The sequence below is a fragment of the Dryas octopetala genome, chromosome 2 (genome assembly GCF_963921425.1).
Source record: "Dryas octopetala chromosome 2, drDryOcto1.1, whole genome shotgun sequence".
In the NCBI taxonomy this organism is placed as follows: Eukaryota; Viridiplantae; Streptophyta; class Magnoliopsida; order Rosales; family Rosaceae; genus Dryas; species Dryas octopetala.
In genome coordinates this window covers 10,132,663-10,157,988 of record NC_141367.1, presented here as the reverse complement: position 1 = coordinate 10,157,988, position 25,326 = coordinate 10,132,663, and the positions used below count along the sequence as shown (strand labels likewise).

The 25,326-nt window shown below is 34.8% G+C and overlaps 2 protein-coding genes across 7 annotated transcripts; both read right to left on the bottom strand.

The window, feature by feature from the left end:
- Positions 1–1,635: 1,635 nt before the first annotated feature.
- LOC147292987 (uncharacterized) lies at positions 1,636–2,456 on the bottom strand. The gene is made up of 2 exons (XM_086234362.1): positions 2,197–2,456; positions 1,636–2,078 (listed from the first exon to the last, which is right to left on the bottom strand). Exons 1-2 carry the CDS (start codon positions 2,437–2,439, stop codon positions 1,746–1,748), a joined length of 576 nt encoding a protein of 191 aa, XP_086090488.1. The 5' UTR covers positions 2,440–2,456; the 3' UTR covers positions 1,636–1,745.
- A 6,088-nt stretch (positions 2,457–8,544) lies between these two features.
- On the bottom strand, positions 8,545–17,699 carry LOC147292986 (Got1/Sft2-like vescicle transport protein family). 6 transcript variants are annotated; one of them, XR_015120477.1, is made up of 9 exons: positions 17,575–17,690; positions 17,317–17,385; positions 17,126–17,217; positions 16,955–17,035; positions 14,338–14,435; positions 12,845–12,919; positions 11,371–11,417; positions 11,139–11,293; positions 8,545–8,682 (listed from the first exon to the last, which is right to left on the bottom strand). XR_015120477.1 is itself a non-coding variant. In XM_086232834.1 (8 exons), coding segments are annotated over exons 2-7 (375 nt in total). In that variant the 5' UTR covers positions 17,345–17,385; positions 17,575–17,693; the 3' UTR covers positions 8,692–11,290; positions 11,371–11,416. The 6 variants fall into 6 exon arrangements, 4 of the variants coding, with proteins under 4 accessions (XP_086088960.1, XP_086088961.1, XP_086088959.1 ...); XM_086232834.1 differs by lacking the exon at positions 8,545–8,682 and having other exon boundaries at positions 8,692–11,290; positions 17,575–17,693; XM_086232835.1 differs by lacking the exon at positions 8,545–8,682 and having other exon boundaries at positions 8,692–11,284; positions 17,575–17,693.
- Between the last annotated feature and the right edge of the window lie 7,627 nt (positions 17,700–25,326).

Sequence of the window (25,326 nt, the reverse complement as noted above, 5' to 3'; positions counted from 1 at the left end):
TTAGAATTTTCTTCCCTTTTGGTATGTCTTTTCTTAGAGAGACTCTCAAAGAACCAAGGAGTAACTCTAACTTCACTTGGTGGTGCAAGTGAAAATGAGGTACAAAGGTCTCTATTTATAGGCACTTGAGGGTGAGAAGTTTCTTTAATTTTCCAATGTGGGATAGGATGCACAAAAGTGTTAAAAACACACAAAACTCGAATTAGGTCACAAATACCCGACGGGTTGCCCGTTTGTAGAGATGAAAAGAACCAGGTCGCTCCATTTCCAAGACACACGGGTCAAACAGTGGAGCTGGGCTTGACCGGTTCTTCAATCAAAATGGACGGCCAGGATTGAAGGTGTTTAATGAGCTTCGATGAACAAGATTAGATCTCAGGCCTCACTTCTGTGTAAAGCAGCGTACGCTTCCGTGAGTGCGCTTGGTCAGCACCTGCTGGCGACGCGTCAGCCTGGCTGGGCGAATGGCAGCTCGCCACGTGGGTGGCTGTGTGCCCAGGCAGCAATTCCTTTTTCTTTTTTCATATTTTCTTAATTTCTCCAACTTCAGAAATTTACAAAAAATAGCTCAGGACTCCAAATAATTCCCCGAAAAATCGTACGCACTCGTAACAATGAGTACTAATTTCCTATAGCCTAAAAATACTTAAATCACTTCTAGAAAAATTATGAAAAATCCTCCTCTCATAATTTAAAAATAAAAATAAATAAAATAATCACCAAACTCTTGAATTTCCTTTCCCTAAAATTCACTTTAAAGAAACTAAACTCTAGAACCACAATCAAAGGTCTTGGTTAGTCAAAACAAAGTTAAGAAAAATTTCAATTCCTTTAAACAAACCTTAAAAACAGGTTAAAAAGTTTAAGTAGAAAAATTAACATAAGCCGAAAATTCAGGGTGTTACACATCCACCCGTGTTATAACGTAAAATGATTGTTATTAATTGTTACTGTTCGACAGTGGCAATTTGCCCAATTTTAAAAAAAAAAAACACGCCAAGCACTCGACACCAAAAATACGGAGAACTATAATGCATGGACTTTAAACCAATTTACTTAAAAAATATTTTTAGTTCATGTGTTTTACCTCGAAAACATATTTGGTTCCTATGGTTTCAAAACTCCACATTTGGTTCTTGTGTTTTATATTTTTTGCAATATGAGACTCAAAATTTAAATTTTTGTTTAAAAATTAAATTGAAGGTTAATTACATACATGATTTTTGTCATTTTTAAATAAAACTCGCGAGTTTATTAGTTTTAATTTGAAAAAAAAATTCATATGATTTTATAAATGTCCTTAAATTGCAAATAATATAAAACACAAAACCAAATGCGAAATTTTGAAACCACAACGACCAAATTTGTTTTTAGGGTAAAACATAGGTCAAAATTGTTTTTTTCCATTTATAAAAACTGCTATTTTAAAAAGGAAAAATAGGTAATGAACTTTTTCTATTTCTAATAAAAACTTGACCATTACTATTGTTACAAGAACTACCTGCCAAACTCATACCATCAAATTAAAAGAGAAACCTGAACAAATAAATTACAGAAACAGCTTGCCAGAGATTATATTTACTCATTTGAATACAACATTGAAAACCAATATTACATGGCATAACAAGTGGGGTCGTTTCCTAGCTAGCTTCTAGTACTGCCTCCTTAATTGGAATAATTTTCTATTTTGTAGCTGATCATGGTGATGATGAGAATTAATTAATTAGTTGATGAAGAGGCATAATTTAATTTGGGTGTTGAAGGACTTGAGATTTGGGATGGTGGGTTGGAAATGAGTGGACATATTTGCAGTTGGGGCAAGAAGGAGAAGACTTGGAGAGTATCACAAGGAGATGGCAATTCAAACAAGCCAAAGCCACCATGTTGTTACTTTGGTGCTTATTATTATTCTTGGCCTGCTCTTCGACTAGTGTGTTGGAGCTTTCAGAACATGAATCTGCCGAGATGGTTGATGAGAATCTTGAGATGTTGAGCTCCAGGTCCAGCGCCTGGTCCATGCAGGGCCAGTTCCAACTCTTTCTTGAGGTCTTTCTGTTCAGATAGTACATTTTCCCTGACTGCAAAGAAAATGTACAGTACTTAACTTGAATGTGTGTTTGTGTGTGTGTGTGTGTGTGTGTGAGAGAGAGAGAGAGAGAGAGAGAGAGAGAGAGAGAGAGAGAGAGAGAGAGTTACCTCAAGATCAAGGCATTGCTCCCAATCCAATGGTAGGGGGAATTTGAGTTGAAGATCAACAGGACTTGTATTAAGTGATGATGGTAATTCATGAGTGTTGAGGTGGTGATGATCTTGGAAAAGCTTCCTCTTCCTAGAAGTACTACTCTTGCTTTCAGATTCCAATAGTGAACTATTAGTAGTACTACTACTTTTATTAAAAACTAACTGGGTTGGAGCTAAAGACAGCTCTGGAAATTCCATATGAATATCCCTCCAAAAAACTAACTATGGTGATCGATCCGTTGTTAATATTGAAGCTCTCCTAGTGTAGCTTTCAGGAATTAATAGAAGAACTAGATCATAAAATAAAAATACAAAAAAATAAAATAAAAAAGAGAAGGGCCAGTACTTGTGGAAACTTTGGGTACAAAACAGAAACTGTTGAGTAGCTAGACATGCAAAGGGTGCTTGTCTACTTAAGAGCGTTCTTAAATTGGCTTCATCAAACCCATTAATAGGAGGGCAGGCCACAGGCATTTAAGGTGGCAAGTAGATATCAATTTAATGCCTCAAAATCCTACTCTCCCTCACTGCATTTAAGACCAATCTAGACATGCCACCTCAGTATATATCCAACTCTACACCAACTTTTTTCATACTGTATTATTATTTTATTTCGATTTTTTTTAGCCAAACTCTACACCAACTTCAGTTAATTATTCTAAAAAATGTTAAATTACACTCTTAGTCTTGTCTGAAGTCTGGGTTATTTTTTTCACACTAGTCCCTATATTTTAAACTAAAAGGTCGACGAAGATTCCTATTTAAAAAAATAGTTAAATTATAAACATTGCTCAAGAGTACTAATTAATGCTGTCATGGATCGGCAACTATATAGTTGTGAAACTATGTACTTGCATGGAACCACGCATGCGTAACACGAGGCTCCTTTGGTTGGTACAGTTGGCAACTTAGCATCGATCATGATGCCGATGAAGTATTTTATAGTTGTAGCTAGGCTCATCAATTTCTCCAACCTCTCGACCTACAAGAAGGTATATTATTTATGGCTAGGATCAACTATATGTTTCTGGGTGTTACCTAGTTTAGGTAGGATTATCTCTATTGTTAACAAACATATTGATGAGTCCGATAATGTGTGTGGCTAATTTCTTTATATACATTCAATGACTTCTTGGCGGATGTGAGTGAGACTATATATAATATTAGGCCCATATTATATAATATGGGCCTAATCGATCGATCTAGGCACTTTTTGTTGGGCAATAAATCAGTGTGTATCTACTACTAATTTATGATCCAACATAGATATAACTATCTAGGTTTTACCCCCTAGCCTGGCCACAAAATAAAAAACTATCTATGTTTTACCATGTGGGTGGGGACAGAGTTAGTAGTCCCAGACCCAATAGACCTATTCAGATGTGCGATTTTATTTTAGAATGTCTCGATACGTACTATTAGTAGTGGATATCAAACTTATATATATTAAAGGCCGAATGACACAAATGTCATCCAGACTTTGAGGCTTGTGCGCAAATGCCGTCCAATCTTTCAATTGCGACAATTTGCCATCCAATCTTTCAGAATTGTGCAAATTTGCCGTCTGCCGTCAATTTCATCCATTCACCAGTTAAAATTAGGGATATTTTTGTCAATTCATCTAAAAAATTATTTAATAAATATATAATATATATATATGAAAAATTGGACGACATTTGCGCATAAGCCTCAAAGTCTGGATGACATTTGTGCTATTCAGCCTATATTAAAAATGGTTGTGTCAATTTTTCAATATGGGATTAACTTCATCCACATCTATGACTTGAGTCAACCCACACAACCCTAATATTTTTTTCAACAATCTCCTGATCCATCAAATATTGTCATCTCACAATCCAAGCTCGCTAGCTCGATTAAATATTGCACATTAAGACTCCAACTCCCAAGTGTTGTATCTTCTCCGATACCATTTTGTTAAAAACAAACGAATTAAATACAATTTTGTCATATCAAGTGAGTGATTGTCCATCATTGGATATATTAAGTGGTATGAGATATCTTCTTAAGTTGCTATATATCGAGAATTTCTAAAATAAAACCTCATACCTGATTAGTGCATTGGGTTTGCCCAAACTTAAGACTGGAGCCTCGATGACTAAGTTGGGAACATATAAGTGCTACCTACTAATTCAAAATTAGTAATGGACCATGCTTGATCCGTTGTCCAATAAATGATGTTAATGATTTGATCCAGACACAAAACACAGGATCACCGAATGAGATTGCTTGATTGATAAAAAAGGTGATGAAAATATATATTTCCATAGTTCCACCAAGCCTGTAAATACCAATATTGAAATGTGTGGAGTCGAACTAGGATAATAGATTTGGCAAAAAGAAAAAAAAAAACTAGGATAATAGATAAATTTGTTCACCTCTAAATCATTTTATGTAAGAATGTTACAAAAATATAACTTTTGACCATATTGAAAATGCTAGCGAATTATAAAGGTGGTTTATTAAATAAAAACTACAAGGGCTAATGTTTATTTGGTCTAGTGGATGACATCTTTCTTTTGTCCGAAGAACATCTTGAATTAAAATTTTATGGAAGACAGTTGATTAATCAAAAAATAATAAAAAAAATAAAAACTACAAAGGCCAATGGTCATTTGGTGTAATAGATGATATCTCCCCTTCTCCGGAGAATATCCCGAGTTCAAATTTCATACAAGATGGTTGATTAACAAAAATTAATAAAAAATAATAATAACTAGAAGAAATGAAGGAATACGAGGCCCACCGTACATAACAAAAAGTGTAATTTAACCTCTTATGTATATTTAAGTTAGGTAATTTTTTTTATTAATCAAGTGTCATCAATGAGATTTGAACTCAGAATCTCTTTCAACAAGGAAGACTAGGTGTTATCCACTAAACCAAATGGTTATTGGATATTTAAGTTGGGTAGTTTAAAGAAAAACTTGAATTATATTTCAATATATAAAGCTAGGAGTGCTTACATGTGTTTCACCTATTCAAAACCCCCAAATTAGAGCTTAGTTATTTCAAAACCTCCAGCTTTACTAAAGTTTATTAAGAACCCCCTATTAGTTATTTAAACTCTCCCAAAACCCCCTGGTCAACTAACAACAAACTGGGTTTAACCCCAAATTTTTCTAATATTCCAATTATAACCCCAGCTGGTCACTTAATCAGTTAATCACATTTCTCTCTCTCCTCTGCGTTCTCTCTCTCTCTCTCTCTCTCTCTCTCTCTCTCTCTCTCTCTCTCTCTCTCTCTCTCTCTCTCTCTCTCTCTCTCTCTCTCTCTCTCTCTCTCCGCGTGGCTGTCATCGGCGAGTGCTCCGTCGTTCGGCAACGGTTGCCGGCGAGACCGGTCCCAATCTTCTCGTCTCTCCTCTCTCTTCCTCCCTATGCCCTCCACGTGCCGTGAAACCAAACGTCGACGCCGGATCGGGTCTAGGCAGATCCGAGCTCTCTCGCCGGCGATCCGTCAATTATGGCGACGACGAGGTGTCGGACCGGTTGGGTTCTTCTCGCCTCGTCCTCCTCTATCTATACAAGGCCTTTTCTTTCCCCTAAAATCCACAGAAACCCAAATACAGCCCGAAGTCCGATCGTCATCTCTTGAGGTGACTTAGAGATTCCGGCGACGTCGCAGCCGCTCTCCACTTCCAGAAGCTTCCTCTCGACGTGGTGAGTGTGATGGTGGTCTCTGATTCTCCAACTGACCACCGTGGACGGCGAATCGACGCCGAGAGAAAGTCTGAGACTTATCGCCGCCGTTGCCGGCGATTCCGGTGGCGGATTGAAGTGGTTCCAGTCTCATTCTTCTCCCCTTGACAGTCTCTCTCTACTGGTATACAAATTTTGGTTCAATTGCATTGAATTTCAAAAGCCCTGATTTGAAAACCCTAATTTGAAATTGATTTGTGAATCTGTGTGTGAAATGTATAATTTGTGAATCTGTTTTAATTGAATTTGTTATAAATCAGATAGAAATGTGGTTTTTAATTGATTTATAAGTATATATAAATTTACTTCATTTATTGATTAAATAGTTAAAATTCGTGAAACATGAGTTTTAAATGAATTTTGAATGAAATTATGGTTCTGAAATATGATGAATCAAATTTGCAGGTAGAAACAGATCGAGGCAGTGGCGACTGTCGTGTACTCGTCGCGCGTGAGGTGATCGGACGACGTTGTATTGTTGGCTACTCCTCTCTTCTCAATGACTTGTTGTATTGTTATTTTTTTTTTTTTATAAGGTTGCTGTGTTCTTTTTAGTGAAACGGAATTCAGTAAAGGTGTAACTGTTTTAGTAAAGTGTAATTGTTTTAGTAAAGGTGTAATTGTTTTTTAATTAAGGTGTAATTGCATTTTAGTCGAGGTGTAATTGTTTCATCACTTAATTCAGTTTCAGTAAGTGAATTCATAACTGAATTCTTCAATTTAGTGTAACTGAATTTCTGAAATTCAGTTTCAGTGTAACTGAATTTTTGAAATTCAGTTTCAGTGTAATGAAATTCAATTTCAGTGTTTGATTTTAGTTTTAGTGAAATATTGAGTTTTCACACCTAACACCAGGAATGTAGAATCTTACGATATATAATGTTCTGAATCTTTGCATGCATTGTTAGCTAGTTTTAATTTGGATTCTCATACTTTCATGTAGTTTTATCATGAACAATCTATGTGTTAGACCCAATGTCCACACATGACTCCTTTGATATTGAATATAAGTAGTCATTGCTTGTTGGGTTGAATCTACTTCAGTTCTAAAGTCATTTAAAAATTCTTTCAAAGAAACAATAATGCTAGGGATCCCACCTTGTATCCCAACTTGTTGATCCCAACCTATGTCGCAAGTGACATGGCAACCCATGTCATTTGCCATGTCATATTTTTTATTACTAAATATTAACTATTAGTAATTAATTTTGATTAAAAAAAAGAAAAACTAATCCAAAGAAACTAATTCAACGATCAAAAAAGAAACAGAAAACCATGAGCAAATTTTACAACGTTAAACCCCCTTCCCCATCCCTCCCTCAAAGAAAAACCCTAAATTTCGTGAGTGACTCCATCAACCCCCCCTCCCTATACTCATCTCATGATCATTGCATTGCGCTCCACCATCACAGCCATCGTCGCTAACACTGTATATACCAAAACTTTTATTTTTTGTCAATTAATTTTCCTGTATGATTTGAGTTCAATTAAATAAAAAAAATTTCTACCTTTGATTCAATATACATATTGTTTTGTTATTTTTTTTTTATCAGAATTTAGTGATTTGTGCTCAATAATTCTAATTTTGGGCATGCTGATCTTGTTGATGTTTTTCTTTTTCTAGATTTGTGTTGATTGAGATGGAAGATACACTAGAAATAGAAGAGAATTCAAGGGAACTGGATCAAATGGAAGACATAACAAATTTGGAAGAGAAATGTAATGAACTAGAAGATACAACAAATTTGGAAGAGAATACAATTAATTTGAATGAAATGGAAGATTCAACAAATTTGGAAGAGAAAGTAGTTAGGTATGATATTTGCTTCCGTCGATGAGTTGTTTGAATATTACAAAAGGTATGGGGAAAAAAAGGGGTTTGAAGTTAGTAAAAGAACCTCAAGAAAGGGAGACGATGGGAAATTGAAATACTATACATTGACATGTTCACATTCTGGCAAGTCTAAGTGTAATTCAAGAAACTCTTTGAGATTGCACCCAATAACAAAAACAGATTGTAAGGCTAAGCTTAGAGCATCTATGCGCCCTAATGGAAAGTGGAAAATATCCTCTTTTGGATTAGAAGTTTCCATCGAAAATTTCCTCGAAACCGAAATTTTACTCTTTGGTTAGAAGCACTTGCACTTTTGGATTGTAATTCCTCCTAGTTTCTTAATGAAACCTTTCTTTTCGATTAAAAAAAAAAAAAGGAATGTTTTTTAGACTTTGACTTGCTGATCAAAATTCAAAGCAAATCTAGTCTTCAATTAGGTCTAATTAACATCCTTTTTTATTGCACATCTCCTGATTCTGGATATAATAATCAATCAATTAATAACAAATTAATTTCGAATGAGGAAAGTAGATAAATTGGGGAAGAAATTAATAGCCAATTAAGAAAGTAAGATTTAACTATAGGTTTAAGTCATATTGTATGTAGAATTAGTGAACAAACTACATGTTTTTTTCTTTTTTTCTTTTTTCTTTTTTATGAAACTATTCATACAACTAAGGGAAACTATTCAACAATTTCAATCCTAAAATAGTATAAAAATGATATGTATACAAATTTCTTATATTTGGTTACATATACATGTGAAAAATAAGTGAAACAACACAACACCAAAGTCTAATCATTTGGAATTACATTGACCATAATTTTATATGCTAAGGTCCATTAGAAAAAAAAAAAAAAAATAAGTGAGCCACCAAGCGCTTGACCCTGCACAAACACAGAGCGGAATACATAGTAAATGTTTGTATTGTGGGTTTTTTTAACATTGTAAAAATATGGTAGAGCTTTTAAAAATCCAACACTTTAGCTGAGCTATTTTATCACGTGGGTCTTCAAACCTTTTTATCATTTACTATTTTATTTATGGATGGGGAACCATCTTGTGCAAGGATTTATGTAGCCAAGAGGGATCATCCGCAATCCATACACTAATATCAGGAGGCAAAAGCGCATTCCTATTTAGTGTATGTCGTATGATTACAATATTAGGTTTGATTATTCTTATATAGAGATTTTACTTAGACATTTCTTATTCTATCTAAAATGAGGGACCAATTATGAGATTTACTCTGTATTGTAGATCGATGGTTTGATCCGTCTGTTTTTACATTTCTGTTTAAGAATCATCTCTAAAAGTAAAAATAAAAACAATCAAATTGAAAACTATTTAACTATTTAATTATCATTGATTATTCCAATTTTTAAACTATTTAACTATTTAATTGTCATTGATTATTCCAATGTTTACAAGAAACACTGTGTTCGTCTAAATGGGGTTTTTGGTTAACATATTCTTTGCAAGTATGATCTTGAATATATATTTAAAAATAGATGGTTCATAACTTTAGATCAATGAAGTATTTGCTAAAATAAGAGATCCCTTAGAAGAAACTCTCAATCTTCTTATAAGCTAGTATATATTGGAGAGCTTCCATTAAGGGATCCATTAAATAATAACAATGTATAAGAGACAGATTGTGAGACTCTGTTCTGTATTGTTGTTTAATGATTATCTTTACAAGACATTTTTAAATTAATAGACGAATACAATGTTTATAATAAACATTTAAATGATCACCACTTAATAAAATAGTTAAATGATTTCCAATTGTATAATTTTTCTAACAATGTGATCCTAAAATGAATGTTTAAAACATAGGCAATCTAAAGTACTGTTCTTCAATGACAACTCTTTGGTACATATGGTTTAACAATAGGTAGATATGCCCTATTGCCCAATTTTTCAATTGATATTCTAAATTGTCCTAAATCAATGAAAAGCAATTGAACTGAAAATTTCTATTGATCTTAGATCCCTTTTGGTGGTGTTGTGTTGATTTTTTGCATTTCAGAACTACACCATTCTTATCCATGTTTCAATGCTCTCAATTGGATATCAATTGTTTTTATACCTGGCAACGGGTTGTGTTTTTGCAAGTTTGAGTCAAACATGACACAACCTATTGAGTTAACGAGTGAACATGACACGACTCATTAAGCCAACGGATAAAAAAAATGCCAACAAGAACACGACACGAAAAATAACAGATGAACACGACATGACCCGTTTCACCCGTTAAGAAAAAATATACATTTTTTTAACAAAAATTTTAAATTAAATACATTTTATTACATAAATAAATACATTTTATTCCATAAATGTATAGTTTAAACTTTACACAAGAAAAATCTAAAAAATGTGCAAATTAAATTATTAATTTCATAAAGAAAAATCAAATAAAATATATTTATTTCTTAACAGGTTATTAACGGATTTTGCGAGTTAACACAAACACAACACGAAAATTAATAAGTCACTAACAAATCTATACAATTTCAACACAACATGATAAATCTCAACCCGAACACTAAATATTTTGTGTCGTGTTAACGAATCAGATAGAATATTGCTAGGTCTAATTGTGTTCCACTGGTGAGATGTGGAGCATCCCACAAGTCATTGAAGGTGGGCAACCTATGGCAGTTTCAATACTCTTTGTTTTATTCTTTTTTTTTTTTTTTTAAATATATCCTTTTTAGTAATTTTATAAAGAGGATAACTATAATTATTTTTTATTTTTTTGAAGGGTGGAGAAATAAGACTGCTGGGTGGGAATAACAATGGGCTGTGTAATAATCGAGTTGTGTTCCTATTGAGAAAATTTGACGCGATTAATAATTTTGTCCGTTGGTATTAACCTAAATAGTCTAATATGTGCATCTCAACAAAACACAAACACAATATGCAAACCCGAATTACCGCCCCTAGCTAAACTATTAAATTTTTTGTCCTACAAACATTCTCTGTAAAAATATAAACATTGTATTCGTTGGTAAGGTGTGTGAACTATAGAGCAATAATATACTTATTTCCGAAACATTTTTCTGCTCATCACATCCCTAATCCTTAAAGGATTTCCGAAACATTTCTATCTTTCAATTTTTTTTTTCTTGGAACTAAAAAACAAAAGAAAAGAAAAAAAGAAGAAAAGAAACAGTCATAGCCATTGTGTGGGGAGAAGGGGGGGGGGGGGGATGTAGAGGAGGAGAGTGATTTTTTTTTTTTGGTGGCAAGAGAGTGATTTAAAATTTAAAAAAAATGATAAAATGAAATATAACATTGGACGGGTGTGATAAGAAAAGAGGTGCAAATAGAATTTTACCCTATACTTGTATAGAAAATGACAAATTGGCCCCTTTCATCACTGGTGTAGTGTGGTTCACATGCTACACTGTAGTCTCGCCTTTTCATCTTCACTGATCTGATGATAGAATCTTGAACCCATAAGAAGCCAATTGTTGGAATCTTCTGCAGCTTCTGATAGAATCAGGAAACCATATGAAATTTATCATAGAAATGAAAAATGAGATATTTCACAAGTAGAGATCACGTACCAATGTGTGTTCAACCACAGCCCCTCCTCCCTAAGGTGATCAAGAATCTGCAAGTCATTAGAAGATAATATTATGTTCTTGGCCATTACCATCAATTATCAGATCTAATACAAGTCTACAGCTACTTCCCAACAAAGTACAAAATACTACTTTTTTTCTGACCTTGATGATTATAACCAGAGTTTGTCTATGGTAGGAATTTGTATGTATAGATCCAAGAGTGACTCACAAATCTAAACCCTACTGTTAAAAAGTAAACCCATTGATCCAAGAGTTAAAAAAGTAGCATACGACTTCATACTATAGAATGATTAGTTAAAGAAAGTAACTCCTACAATGGCCAAGCGGCCCAAGCCCTAGGGCATGAATCTTTAATGTCAGGCAGATATGCTGAGAACCAGAAAAAATTTCTACCCTACTTTAAATAATAGACAGAGTGGTGCTATAACCACCCTAAACTGGTGAGTTGATCACCCTATTTCAAAATTTCAATTTTACCCTTAAAACAAAAAATTTCAATTTTGTTCGTCAGGTCATTCGACAGTTATTTACCGAAATATTTATAATTATTCGACAATTATCTGTTGAACATTAGTGGATTATTCAGTAGATAACCACCAAATGGAAATGAAAAAGACATTCAACAGTTATCTGCTGAAATGTTTGTGTTTATTCGACACTTATCTGCCGAACATTGGTGGATGTTTTGGTAGATAACCACCGAATAAATCTGGGTGATTTCATCATGTTTTTACAATAAAGGGTAAAATAGAAAAAAAATTGGACAAAATATATTAGGGTGGTTAACTCAACAGCTGAGGGTGGTCTGCATAGCCTCACTCTAATACAAATAACGAACAATGAAAGTTCAACAAGGTTTCTTCTACATTGAAATGGAAATATCTGTTAGGAACAGATAACACACATTTCTAACAGGTAAACTTTTAACTTTTACAATCATTTCACCTATGAATTCTTTTTAAGATAATTTTTCAACATACTCTCTATTAGGAAGCAACTACATGTGACCAACATAAATTACACGTACACCATACTGTACCTGCTGCTTCCATACCAACTCTGATTATACATATTTTTTTTTGGGGGGGGGGGGGGGGGGGGAATAAAAATATGTTATGATGAACAAATGTTACATATTTGTGTGTGGTGAACACATGTACTCTTTTTTTTTTGGCCATTAACACATGTACTCTTGATGAACAAATGTAACAGTTATCATTGTTAAAATGAAATTTTTCTGCATAAAAAAAATAAAAAATAAAAATAAAAAAAGGGGGATAGTTTGTGAGTAAAACAAGCTTCAGTGGTCAATAAGTGAAGTTAAAACCATTTATTTTACAAGGGTATCAATTAAATTATGGGTTCAGTGTTGGCAGAACATCCATTAAAAATAAAATTCTTTAGCGCATAGAATGTCTTAAACAATGAATACAACATATAAAGTTCAACTCACCAGAATAGAAACCGTATAATCCATCCCAAAATTGGAACTTCATAGAGGAACACCTTCACAGATGGCCAAAAACCACTACAAGAAAAACATTTAGAAAAAAGTCAATGCAACAAAAAATGAACGAGAAAAGTAAGGGGACAATTCAAATTTCTTTAAAACTTGCAGAGGTCATTGTTAAGGTGGTAGACTCGAGCAAACTTCACAAATCATTAATAACTTTTGCAGACTCCACAAAGTTGAGTGGACACTTCTACACAATTTTATACTGAATACGACAAAGTTCTGACAAAGTTCTTGCATGGATATATAGGGATTCTTGTGGCAGAATAAAGATCTATACAGTTCATAAAGCATACCATAAATTCATACAACTAAAATCACACATATTTAAAATTAGTAATCATGGAATTATAAAAGGACCCATGAAAACCAAACATCCAAAATAACCAAAATACAAATAGGCATTCATATATATCAGTAGTTATTAGAAAGGAAACTAATGTACCAATTAGGAAAACTAACAAGCACATAGCTTCCACTGGACATAAATATCTATAAAAATAATAAATAATAAAAAATAAAAATAAAAACCTTTTTTTCCCATATGACATATTGATGCTTCAATTTCCAGAGCAAAATCATCCTTACTCACTCCATAATAAACAAGGTGCTCAGGGGAGAAACATCACTTAAAAACCAGCTTCCATTAGACAAATATACCTTTATATTTGTAACAGTAACATCTACTGAAAGCTTGTAATATAAGATGTACATAATGAACATATGTGCAGAACAAGTTAATAATACGCGACCAACTATCAGTGCAAACCAAGAAGCTTAGAACAAACTCTAGCGTAACCTTAACACCTCTGTCAATAACTTATTATGAGGTTTGGAAATAAGTTTTAAGAGGTCAAAGTACTCAATAAAGATCTCCTAACTGCGTTAACACATAAAGAAAAGCAAATTATCTCACAAATAAATCCATCATGGCATATTCAAATTTAAGCAAGTAAGTTGTTTGAACCAAAAACAAACTTCTTACTGAAGATCATTGAATTACATTGAGTTACATTGAGTATACTGTTATAGCATAATGATAAGTTATATTGTTATTGTTTTCTATTTTTCATTCCAAAATTCATAAGTCATAACCCACAATCGCAGACGATTATTTTAGAACCAAGTAAAACTCGAAATGAATCCCAAAAAGAACAATAATTGTGAAAATTGCATTCAAGAAGTGGGATTGTATTTTTGTGCATGGAAGTCTATGAGAGTGAGAGAGAGAGAGAGAGAGAGAGAGAGAGAGTCTTCAAGGTTGACCTCCACCTCTAGATTTCTATAGAGTTTTTAAGAACGCTACCACAATATTCCATAGAGCCTTCAAAACTCTAGATTTACTACAACTACATTTAGAAGTTAAGCTAACTTGTATCTAAATTCACGACATCCTGTATAGAGCATAGTTGATGCTGAGAGCAGAAACTAACCCAAAAAGAATGAGACAACCATATAATTCCAAGATTATACCAACTATTGGCCACCGAACGAAAAGGAAAAAGAGGCCAAGAAGAAAGGACACAGAACCCTGCAGAAGAAAGAAGAAAATCAGCAAAATATCTATCTCCTTATACAACACAATGCAGATATCGTTCTTTCATATTCAAAAATGCATAATTAGTCAGCATCTGGAGCTCATCAATGCTATATTTTGGAAATAATATACAACATCTTATAAACAGATGATTTCAGACAATGTTGATTCGTCACGACCCAATCCCCTGACCTAAAAATGGGTACGTTAAGGACAATCAAACATCAAACAGAGTTATGACCAACTGAAGAAGAATGCATTTTTAAAACTTCATAATTAGTTTCTTCCAACGCAATGTCAGTTTGTCGTATTTTGTAAGGTCAACATAACTATACAGAACCAAATCTTGTAGCCCATGCAAAACCATGCCAAAAATTAATAAAATAAATAGCATACCAGAACTGTAATTAGGGGATGGGTACGTAAAATAAATAAACTAATAAATCAATTGATGAAATTCCCCAATTACAAGTAATCAAGAATGCATCCAGCTGTTTGGATACTTACAGAATCAAAGACGTCCCAAGTTGTTGTTACTGACAGGACATAGAATGATATATTAGTTTAATTTGATCTGTTTCCCTATAACAGCAAGGATCTGTCTAGATGAGTTGAAATTGACAACTAGGTCTGGTTAATATTTTTAGTGTTGGCCAGGGATGGATTAAGAGTGTACAATCTTGGAAACTTTAAATTAATATGTAAAATAGTTTGGACATAAATTCTCCCCCATTTAAGTGTTGAAAACCTTAAGAATATAAATGTTGCTCACTCCTTAAATTTCAATAAAGAAATTTGAAATGAAGTGCAAGCATGTAGAATATATTGATTAGATTATAAAGTTCAAAAAAAAAAGTTAATGCCATCTCATATGTGTTGTTATTGTTAGGTTCATAGTTAAGGTTGGCCACTTCAATGTCTAACCCTGAGTATGTAAGAGTCATGCCAAGTTGGTCAAGTTACTCAAAGTGAAGATGGGCATCCCAAGTGTATTAAAGACCACCAAGAAGGCCAGAACATGTGATGCATGCTACGGTAAGTCCAAGTATCAAATTCTAAATATCTCATTTAAATTGACATACCTTAGATTCATGCATTTTAGAGTATGTTTTAGAATTATTTTTAAAAGTTTGATTTAAAGGTTCAGAAAATGGCTTTTAAATCGAAATTTCTGCAGAATATGTTTAAGCAGAATTTCGACCAGTCGAGGTACCTATTTGACCAACTGATATTTTCTCCATCACAACCTGATAATCGACCATTAGGGTCCGATCAGTCAGCACTACTTTTGTTCAATCAATTGTTTTGTCTGACCAGAATTTTCTAGAGAGTTGGCTTTTCAATTGTACCATTCAACCAGATGAAAATTGCATCAGGATTTTTTAAACTTCTTTTTTAACAAAGTTTTAAAATCTTTTTGGTTACAAACTTCTCACACATTCCTTATCTGTTTTTCAAGGTGTTCTATGAGTACCTAGGGCTTAGGAAAACTAGGGCTTCATATAAGTATATTTTTTTCAACTCTGATAGAAGTTTTGCAACCTAGAGCATCTTTGTGTTTCTTGGACTTTTACTTTGAGGTGCATTCTTTTGATGCTGTTGTGCCTTTGCTTTCTTTGGTAATTTAAGAAGCCTTTGTTCTTGCCTCGGAGTAGCCAATATTCCTACGTGTTTTTGCACCTTCATGTTCTAGACTATCACCTTTGTTTTACTTTCATAAGCACACTTTGTGAGAGAGATTGGTTTTGTGTCATGGAGTGGTGACCAATAAGACGAGTTTTAAGTTGTGGTTGCTAGTGGCTTGAAGGTGGACCAACAAGGCTAGCACGGAAGGTGGAGATCACATGAAGGAGCTTGAAGACAAGAATGAAACTGACACAAGCTAAAGAAAACATGTATCCGCCTAAGTCTTAACATGTCTCGAAGAGAGTCAAGGTTAGAACAGTCAAGACTAGAAGAGGATCAAGAGTCCTTGGATAAGTCCATTTCCTTGAGTCTTGGATAGTTTCTTTCAGCATAGATTTGCACTTGTGCTGGACTAGGGACGCATGGTTTTTTCTGTTGAGTTTTCCATGTATAAGTTTTTAGTGTGATTGATTGTGTGAGTTAAACAGATCAATTGTTAAATGTATATGAATCTAATATATACACACACAGAGGAGCTTGGATTGCTAAACTTGCAAATTAATTTCTGTTGCATATGAGTTTGCTAGATTAGATTGGTTTGTGAATTGTGATTGCAAAAAAGTTTCATAGTTTTACTTTCTGCCTATTCACTTCACTCCCTCCCCTCTTAGCTTGTTTAGAATACTGAACTAACCTTAAACAAGGGAATTTCAACTTTTTTTTTTCCCCATTATTTTAGGAATTGTAGCGGTACTCCAACAAGTCATTTGGATTTTGGACCCAATTACTTATGACCACACAACCAAATCAAATTATTTATAAAAGGAAAAAAAATGGAAAAAGAAAATCCTAACATGAGTTCAGTCTAAGCTCCTCCTCTCTCATACCTTGATGTTTTCTTTGCTAGTGAAGATATTCAATGTAGATCGCCAACCAAGTAAAAGGAACACCCCAGTCAACCAAAATAACTGTATTGGGAGATACAAAATACAAGGAAATAAATTGTTGGTCGTATAAATGAATTCAAAGAAGGGCTACAAATTTAGGAAAACCCTTACATTCCCTAGAGCAAGCAAACCTCTGTCAAAGAAAAGCACTACACCGAGAAATGTGAAAAAGATGCCAAACCCAAGGAGACCCAACCCAACCTCTGCAAAGTTAGAGGAAAAACCTCAAGGTTATGAGCCATACATCATTTCTTTAATGCAAATGTGAAGATAAAAAGAAGGGAAGAAAATACAATGCTTACTTTTTTGCTCACTTAATTCGTACGCCATCTTGGCAATTCCAGTTGACGGTAACAAGCGAAAAGCGCGAGCTGCAATATGTGGAAAAGAATATCAAACCAAATGAAATGAAATACCCAACTAAAATAACTCAATAAAATTGAAAGAAACCCACATGGACTTGATATGCATACTTAAATCAAATATATAGAGAGAGAGGGGGAGAGAGAGAGAGAGAGAGAGAGAGAGAGAGAGAGAGAGAGAGAGAGAGAGAGAGAGACCTGTAGAAGGGCATCGGCAATGGAGAAGAAAGCTTAATGTATAGTCAATGTGGTTTTGACTCTTTTGAGTTCCCCGATTCGGGGCAGTTGTATAGTATACCCGCTTACCCGATTCGGATAGCTGAACCCGGAACCAGCCTCTCAAGTCCAATAACTTAGGGCCCATCTGATAATGTAAATAATTTTAAAAAAATTATATTGTAAAATGAAAATAACAAATTAAATTTTGCATTCTCAAAATATAAAAAGACGTTTGGTAGCATAATTAAAAAATAATTATATAAAACAAAAATAATGAAAACACATTTGATATTAACTAATTATTACAACCAAATAATTTTATTCACAAAAGATATTAATTATACATTATTATTAACCAATTTCATAAAACATATAATTAAAAAAGAGAGAAATTTCATAAAACCCAACCCACTTCGGCCGGCGTGACTACTTTGGAGGTGTAAGAGTTGTTGGTGGCTGTATTATTAATGGAGACAAGACTGTAAGCACCTATGATCTAGTTGAACAGATGTATTTTCTCTATGTAAGGGTTGTTAAGGCTCGTGAGCTTCCTGTTATGGATGTTACGGGGAGTCTTGATCTATTTATTGAAACGAGAATTGGAAACTATAGAGGGATTACAAAATATATATTTTGAGAGATGGGTAGAGAGAGAGAGAGAGAGAGAGAGAGAGAGAGAGAAAGAAATAGAGGAATAGAGGAAAGATGAAAAGAGATGGGTGAGGTGGGCAGCGGTGGGAGGTAGGGCTGCCGTCTGGCTAGGTGGGGAGGAGGTGCAAATCACATGTTTTTTCATTTTTTTTTTCAGTTGTAAATTTTTTTTATTTGTATCCGTGTTCTTTATGTTTTCTAAATTCACTGAAAACATCATTTAATTGTTTTCTGAATTTACACTGTAAACTATAAATTCTATTTTGTGTTTTTCAAAATCTATTTTCTCAATACGGCAACCAAACACATTTTTGTCATTTTTTGAATTTGTAAAATGAAAAACTGTTTTGTAAAATATTACCAAATGCACCCTTAAATTTCGATATCCACAGATATTTCGGTGGTCCAAAAACACAAATATTTTGATGAAAATTTCAAGCAAATATTGATACGGGTAAAAATTAGAAAAAAAAAGAGAAAATTATAAGAAAATTTTGAATGAAACTTTAAGCGATATATATTTAATCAATTATCTACTACTGTAAAAAAAAATTGAAGAAACTTAATTATATAGTGGGTTTAATATGAAATCGAATGAATATAATGCGTATTGCCATACACTGTTACTTAGAATTTACTTACTAATTTATGAAATTTGATTGGGCACACTTCAATTTTATTTATATGGTGAATTACATGCGTAACTTAATCCCACATAGAGCTCCTATGAGATTCAAAATGTTCACTGTCTTCATCATCCCTATTTGTTGAGTACATGTATTGCGAGGAATCATTATCAAATAATATGCGTATATATATATATACATTAAGGTATATATATATTTTAAGTATATATAACTATACAGACTCATTCAGGTGTGAACGTGCGCACCTGACGCCGAGCGCTCAGCGACCACTGCCGAGTGCCTGAGTGCTTGGCACTGGTTTGTCGGCGTTTATGTTATGGTTTAGTTCCATGTTCGCCCAAAATCGGCACAAAATCTCGAACCTAAACCTTAACATAACATTCGACTAAAAAAAAAAAACCTTAACACCTCCACCAAACTCATTATATACCTTATGAGGGAATGAGGTGAAAAGATAAGAGTTTACCCTCAAAACACAGCGAAGGAAACAGCTGTGTTAAAAAAACATTGCTGAGCACTCGGATTTGATTTTTTAAGTTAATGAAATATTGGATTTGGGTTATAACCAGATTATCGGATTAAAATCATAGATTCATATCTCGTTAATACATCACATTTGGATTAAAGTGCGGTTTATTATCAGTTCTAGTTGTAGCAGCCTAAAATTGGGTATGCCTCAGTGGCACCCGGCCAAGAATCTCGAAAGTATAATACCCGTATCTCGAGCATTAAACTCCCAAGTTCCTTAGAATGAGTTAAGCCTTTTTGGTGATAAGATTCTGGTTGGATCAAAGTAACATATGCACACAGGATCTGTAAGAACCATTGTTTTGTATTGGCATTTTTCCATTGACACAAACACGCCTAAGTCTGTAGTGGTATTAGTTCTACCATCTTCGTGATTTTTGACATGACGAAAACTTCATCATAACATTCAAATACGATCGTGGTTATTTCAAGAAGGTAAGCGACTTAGTTACCTAGCCTCTTACGTGGCTAGATACTCCGCTCATTTCATGCATCAACTTGTTTCAAATTTAATATCGGTCATTTACACTATGTACACACATGTATGTTTAGGAAACCCTGTGTGTCTTAAATTAAAATGAGAAATTGTTATAAAATTAATTTATTTTATATCAAATCTTTTTCATGCAAAACACGAGACACACGAAGTGGCGAAATTGCAAAACACGCAGCATACAGTACGCAACGCCATAAATGGGTTGACTTTAGTACTAAGCACTTGGTGGTCTAACGAGTGCTCAATAGTGCTTTTATAAGCAACCCGAGAGCTCGTCTCACTTTACTTCTTTAGTTTTTCATTTTCTGAAAACCGAAGCTCTCGACCTTCTCCTTCTTTATTATATATAAACTATTATTCTTGATTATATCACCTATATCATGAACTGTGCTTAGAAAATCCATCCTTACAAAGAACACATTGAATATCATGTCTTGTTCATCTTATACATTCAATCTTTTCTAGTTTGGTAGTTGATTTTATCTTATTGACCTTGCATTAACCATATTCCCTAGAAAAGAAACCCCAAAACCAAACACTTTGAGGTTGTTAAAACTTGTGAATTCAAGTATAGGGTTGTGGACTTAACCCTTGTGGATTCGAGTATCGTGGGCTTTTGGACTCAAGCTTAAGTGGAGTGATAATAGCTCAAAAGTGCAATATTTACTATTATATTTTGTGCACTTTAAATTGACAAATGTAGTTTATTAGAATTATTTCTTTCATAGTCATAGAATATTTGGAGATTGAAGTAAAAGTTAATATTATTGTCAAATGTTTGTTTGATATCTAGCCATAATTTATTATGATATTAATTTAATGTGTATGAGAAATAGAATAAAAGATAAGCCCATCAAATAGAAGCATAGGTGTGATCAAATGAGAAGAAAAAATTGGTGGGTCTGTGGCTCTTGTCTCCAGCATATGGGTGCTGCCTTTTTGCTCTTGTAAGATTCCCTTGGAGAGAACAATAAAGGAGGAATTAAGTTCTATTTAGCCTTGAGGAAAGCACACGTTGGTGTTCTTCTTGGTGTAAGGAAGGAAGATGTGGAGTAAGAGTTAAAGACGCCCGTACCATTATATTTTAATTGAAAGAGTGAAAGTTTCTTGGTGGAGTAAGAGTTAAAGTGGAACCACTACTATTAGTTTACAAATCTTTAAAGTAGTTGTAGATTCTTTCTCCAATGAAGACTATGATTTCTTTGTGGCATGAGGAAAATTGTACATTACATATAAAGGCCTAGCACTTGTACTTGACCCATATATTCGACACTTCTCTTCTCTCCAAAATCTCTTTTATTTTTTAGGGTTTTATTTTCTTTGTTATGGAGAACTAAACTCCCTAGCTAAGACTAGGTGGATAACCTACAATTTATTTATGTGATTTGTTACTTTGATTCAAATTTTGGACTTCAATGATTAGATTTTTCTATGTGGTTGATTTGATTTAATATATAGTTTTTTTCTCTTTGATTTAATTGATAAGTGTTTGATGCAATTCATAAGTTTAGTCATTGATATGCTCTTATTTACACCTTATTCGCATACCTTTCTAGCTTAATTTCATGTTTAATTCCCGTTTTTTGTTGTCTTTTACTTAGTTTTGGTGTGTTTGTTTAATCATGCAGGTTATGAAGGATTTATGCAAATAAAGCCCTAAATGGTGGTTTTCTTAGCAATCAAGGAAAGAAAAGAGATAAAGCTTTGGCTGAAATGTGGTCAATTTAGATGTCTAAGCCACCGTACTTGTTTTCCCAGTTGAAGGAGGAATGAGAGCCAAGTCTTTCTAATTTTTCCTTTATTCCAATCTTTTAGGAATTTGGACAAAATTAGGATTAGTCACATATCAAGTTAGGTGTTCCATTGGGCCTGGGCTAAGGGATATATATTGGTGTAAACATAAAACTCGAGGAAGGAAAGGAGCGAAGGGCACTTTTACTTTTCTGACGTGAAGGCTAGCGACAAAGAGAGCTCTGGGGCGATAATTGACAATTTGCCATCACTCTCGCAAGGTTGTGTTTATGATTTATGCTATAGATTCTATTATGTTTATCATGAACTAACTATCTTTGCTAGGGCTACGATGTAGCCTAGTTATGGTTATTCAATTTTATTAGTTGTGTTAATTTCAACTTCTATTTCATGTTGATTGTCTATTACCGCTCTTAATGCTTTTGGGTGTTGGCCACCATCTAACTGATTTGATGCCATGTTAATGAAAAGAATATCCAGTATGGAGTTCAACTTCTTGTAATATATACCATATGTTGCATGTTCGATGTAACTGTATGACCATGACTTATGTGGTTAAGTGAAACGCCCCGAACCTCGGGCCCATGAAAATACTGAACATCAAACTGTTAAATCTATTTTCTCTTACTTTTGAGCCATGCACAACAACATAAGTAAATATAATTCTGTCAAAAACATTTTAAATAAACCACTGAGTAAAAACAATTAAATAAATCTTTCTGGGTCCCATTGCCTCGTCTTCTCCCCACTGCTTCCTCAGCCTGCTTATCCTGCAAAACACAAATCCTACACCACATCCAAGCATCAAGAAAATCAAGATATCTCAATTGCACATCAAATCTCATCAATAATAATAATTATACTCTGACAAATCAATTGCATAATTGTCGACCATTAACCTCAATCATTCACATCCTAATTAATATCCTCAATGCATAGACACCATCATTTCCGTCCTCACGATTCAAGCCTAGATTTTACTAAGTCCTAGCAAACAAATGCAATACAAGCAACCCAACAATCATCTATCTAATTTCACACACTTCGTTTCTTGGAAATCCTCCAGTTTAATAACTACTTTCAAAAATCTCCTTTCAAAAACCATTTTTAAATCCCCTCAGCCGTAAGTCAAACTCTGAACTGAATTTATCCTTGGAAGCTAATATCTCGAAACACTTATTTTTAAAACTCACATCCTTCTCGTACCTGTACTGTAGACAATGTCCTGGCCACAATCCCGCACTCGGGCAGGCTCAAATCCTAGCCACAATCTCGTACGGATGACCCTTCCGCACGAGCAGGCTCGTATCCTAGCCACAATCTCATACGGAGGGGTCTCTCCGTACGAGCAGGCTCATCCAATCCGTATTCGCATTTCCAACTCACAATTTTCCCAAAATTTCTCTGAACGCTGCCGAATCCTTCCGAATTTGATCCCCGCTTATAAACCATCACTTGTCTGTCACTCGAAACATACTGACTTTTCCTCAATAATTAGTTTGATCATTTGTATAATATAACTGCCTAATCATCAATCATTAACCTCGACAATAAACCATTCTTCTCTAATTTGGTAACTCTCCTTAAAGCAACTCTATAATTCCCCAATTAATTCCTTAGCCTCAAATCTTCGTCAATTCATTCTCCTAATTCAAATCCTACACCTAGTCTTCTCTAACGTAAAGCAGCAAATCCATAAAACAGACAATTAAACCACAATACTCAACAATATATAATAGATAAGTTTCACTCACAATTTAACTACGTAAAAGACCGAAATATCCTTCACGATGCCATTGCTCGGATACCAAATCCGGCAGCATAACGGCATCGTGAATGAGATTTCCCGGCCCATGTACCTGTTAAGACCAGACAACCAACTTAAATATATACATAATTCACAATTGGTCGTTTAATCGTCCAAAACGGGCGGCCGCCACCACACACGGTGGCTGCCCGGCTTATACAACACAGAAATTTCACAGAAACTCATTAAACAACTTCCAAGGATCTCCTAGAAGTTCAAAGTGGGCAAAAAGAGACAAACGGCCACTGTCCCGCCGCCACAAGTGGCGGAGGCAGTGGTGGCTGCGGCGGCACAATCTAAGAAAATGGTTTTTCAACTAAAAATTAACCCAAATTTAACCTAGGACCTTCAATGGGATGAAAAACAACTCAGAAATCATTCAAGTAGGCTCAATTCAAGGCAAACCCGAAATGGGTACAAGCCCTAAAGTTCCAAATTTTTCGATTCTCAAAATTGACACGCAATAACAAGGGGGAAAGAAGGCCCATACCTCGAGGATCATTTTTGACAACTGGACCGACGGCCAAATCTCGCCGGAAATGGCCGAAATTGGCGGCGGAAGCTGGCGGCCGACTTGGCTTCCCGAGCTCATTGCTCCGTCGTGGAGCATCATCGGAGCAGGAGGGCACCACGGCTGAACTCGCCGTGGTGAGGCGAACAAGACCCAGTGGGTCCGGTCACCCAAATCTCGCCGGAACAGTCAGATCGACGGCGAGGCTCAAATCGGGTCTAGGCTGGTTTCGGGTTTTCGGGGCTTTTCTGGGTTGAACTGAGGCCAGGGGTAGAGAGAGGAGAGGGCGGCGATGCTGGTGGGCCGAAAACCTAGCCCATCCGCCGCCGGACGCGCCGCCACGCGCCGGTGGCAGATCGGCGAGAGTGAGAGAGGGAGAGACACGCGGGAGAGGGAGAGGATCGGGGAGAGAGGAGAGAGAATGTCCAGAAATTTCTGGATTTTGGGTATTTAAAACCCATTCCTACAAAATTACAAAATTGCCCTTTCCTTCAAATGCTCGTATCTTTCAAATCGTAACTCCGATTGACGCGTGCCGCGTGTCTACGAACTCGTGGACTCGAGACCTTTCCAACGTGCCCAAAGTCAAAAACGAAAGTCCATTATTTTTAAAAGTCAACTTTGGGTCGGGTCGTTACATTAAGTTGCAAGTCTCCAATTGTTAGTTTCTAGGATTTGATATATTGGTTTTTCCTTGTCAAAATCATTGTATTTATTTTTAATTAATCACTCACAAGCTCTAGGCTAGAATTAAGGGTAAGATCAATTGTATTGAAGAAATCAAGAATGAAGTTACAATGCAAAAAGATCCAAGGTATACTGCACTTCATGCATTTCATTAAAAAAAACAGTTTAATTTTTTGTCTATTTGACTAGTCATTCACTGAACATAAGGACAATGTTCTTCACGTATAGTGGTTAACACTTAAATGACAGTCACTTCAATGGGCCATTTCGGGATTTGCTTCTTAAAGCCCATTTTCTGTTTTTCTAAACATGCATGTGCACATCACATGATTTGGTTCATTCATTGAATCAATCAGATCAGATCTTGCTTCTTATCACTTTCACGCCACTTACTCACACACCTCAGCACTATTCATCTTCTTCCTCATTTCTGAATTTTGCAAAATAAAGAAATATCTGATTTTACAGCTCATCATTCTTATACTTAGCAATACTAGGATACCTCTCTAGGACAAAAGGAATATGCCCTTTATTTGTCTTTTGTGGACAACCATTGATTGGCTTCCACGTGGCTCGGGCAAACATGGTGAGTGCGTGTGTGTGTTATACGGTGTATATGGGTGTATCGGTTCAGTCTTTTCAGTGTGGGTTG